Genomic DNA, 2622 nt, shown 5'->3' with positions numbered 1-2622 from the left:
AATTCCGTGAAATCGATTGCAACAGGATAAATGGTTGACCTTGAAGATTGGAGTTAAAGCTGGAAATCGATTTTGAGTATCAAACATTAGGGTTCAATTTGGCATTGGATATTGTCGAAAATATAAAAAAATATATTGAAAATATAAATTAGCTCAAATATGCAAATAAAAGTACATTATTCTATTAATAATTCCAATTAGATGTTAAAACGGGGTGGCCAAAGTTCAATCAATAACCCTGTACTTCTAAATAAATGACAGGAAAAATAATTATGGAACTCATATTTAGTTATTATTATAGAACCTATTTATAGAACCATATAAAGATTTACAATTCTGCAGCAATAGCACAAGTGAAAAATGTTTGAATAATTTTTAATTCTACTGACTGCAGTCAGAGCTATACATTTTCTACTTTTTGATTAAATTTGGAAGTTTTACTATGCTTAGCTGCAACTCAAGAAAAATATTTGAATGTAGACTGTGATTTTGGCGACAAAAAAATCGGTATTTTGAAATTATAATTATAGTAGCTTTCACATTAGATATTAAATTGCTTTAATATTTACTCAGGCATCTAAATTCTAATCTTTTGAGTATTTAGAATGTGCTATGAGCTACTTCAAAATTATGTAATGCTGTAATGTATGTAATTATCCCCTATCAAAAAAATTACGTATATTTTACCAACACAGAATACAATGAAATATAATGGATTTATATGATCTTACGATTCCACTGGTTTTCTTCCGAGGATTGGTTTATGCTTTTTCGAACTACTGAGTTATTTTGAAATTCTTACAAAAATACCACAATGAACGCCAATACTTACAGGCAACATTTATTAAATTTATTTGTGAGGAAGTAAACGGACAATTTTATTTGCTGATAGCGACTTCAATGATGGAATATAATTTGAAAGCGAAAACTTGCCAAAAAGATAAAAGTGACCAAGTTCAAAATTGCCGTATTTGTGTTTGTTGACCAAGTAATATAAAAAAATTGCATATGTATTCCAAAATTTCCAAAAGGTGATATAATATTAGCTCGGTTTAAAAGTGAATTTTCCAAAAATTTGTATTTTGGACTCACTTAGTTCTAGCTTTAGGGCCACAAGATGTTCCTTAAATGGTTTTTATTTGATATCTATATTTACTGAATGTATAATGTACATAGATTTTCCAGGAATATATCAATGAATGTTGCAAACGCATTTAATCTATGAAAGGAGAAGTTTTCTTAACGAATTCTGGAAAAGAGCAAGTAGTTAATGTTTGTTTTTCAATTTTGTAAGACCGTTTTGTTGATTCCTATTGAGTATATTTAATAAAATATAAAAATAATTTTCTGATCCATCCCATCGAAAATTATACCCAAACTGCTTTTAGTTTTTAGGAGTGTCCTTGGTAAAGTGGATTAATAAATAGAGCAAAATCAAAATTATCCCTTAGTCATGAAAGCAGGGGCGGATCCAGCTTTCGAGTCAGGGGAGGGTCAAGTAGTAGAAATTCAGTCTTTTGTTGTCCATTAAGTTAGAAAAATTATCGTTCGTTGTTAAAAACCCATGTAATGACCCCCTGACCCCCCCCCCTTGGATCCGCCCTTGCATGAAAGTGTACAACAATTACATTTAATTAATCATTGATATTCAAGTATGTAATTTTCATCCAGACCACTCTTCTGCAATTAGTATCTTACTATAAAACTCTCATGCATACTTGAGTTACAGCCACCAAGTTATCCTCAAATTGCTCGCCTTCTTCCAAATAAATACTTTTGATTTTGTCAATTACAGTTTCTAGCACTTCTTTGTCAGCATCTAAATTATCAGGAATAATTGCCTCTGGATAGGTGTCGAAAGATTGGCCTAATGCTCTCGTATTTGCTACATCTGCAAGCAGTATATATTTTCATGTATAGATAAATGTAACCAAACACGTATCTTGAAATAATCAGTTAGTATACCATATTGGACAATTTACGTCCAATTAAGCCGTACGAGTATTCGAACTTTTCACTTTATGAAATTTGTAAGTTTTAATAAACGCAAAAGCAATAACATTTTAACTAAAATTCGTATTCGATGGTTTACCGAGCAACCAGCGCGAGTTTATTCATTCGAGTTAAAATTTGAACAAAAAAAAATATTTTAGATGCATTTATTTACCTCCTAAAAATAGCAGGGATTCCTCTGAACAGAGTCCAATTATTGTAGGTACTTGGTTAAAGTCCCCATTCTTCAACAGTTCGTAGTGGGATTCCGTTATAAAAGCCTCTTCATTTTCAACTTCGATTACTGGCACGAGAACTAGCTATCCAAAAATATTCCTTTTACATTCCCATGTAATAATAAATCTTCTTTATTCATTATTTAAGTAAAAAATTAATAAATTAAATTTAAGTTCATTATTATCGTACCTGGGTGGCAGAAAGCCTGTCGGATAGAGCGTTGACTGCGTCACTTATTTCTTCTACTGATCTTGATTTTAAAAAAGCTTTCATTTCTTGGGTATCATTTCTAAAGTCATCTTCAGATAGCACTTCGACTAATCCGTCAAATACCGCTCTAGCGCCGGCGTAGGCGCTCCAAGAATTTAATGATGTTCCACTCTCAAGAATTGC

The 2622-nt window shown here is 31.5% G+C and overlaps 1 protein-coding gene across 1 annotated transcript in view; it reads right to left on the bottom strand.

Annotated features, from left to right (window-relative positions):
• Nucleotides 1–2622, bottom strand: part of LOC109535668 (juvenile hormone esterase) — a 12406-nt gene that overhangs the window by 2253 nt on the left and 7531 nt on the right. Inside the window, exons 5-7 of the mRNA XM_048664531.1 lie at nucleotides 2419–2622; nucleotides 2168–2312; nucleotides 1719–1891 (exon numbers count right to left, since the gene is read on the bottom strand). The exon at nucleotides 2419–2622 is cut by the window's right edge and continues 13 nt beyond it. Of these exons, the coding sequence (XP_048520488.1) occupies nucleotides 1719–1891; nucleotides 2168–2312; nucleotides 2419–2622 (522 nt within the window). The remainder of the gene's footprint in view (nucleotides 1–1718; nucleotides 1892–2167; nucleotides 2313–2418) is intronic.

Source organism: Dendroctonus ponderosae, unplaced genomic scaffold (assembly GCF_020466585.1).
Source record: "Dendroctonus ponderosae isolate FM_Combo_2020 unplaced genomic scaffold, Dpon_F_20191213v2 Dpon_F_20191213_3, whole genome shotgun sequence".
NCBI lineage: Eukaryota > Metazoa > Arthropoda > Insecta > Coleoptera > Curculionidae > Dendroctonus > Dendroctonus ponderosae.
This window is presented reverse-complemented; position numbering and strand designations above follow the sequence as displayed.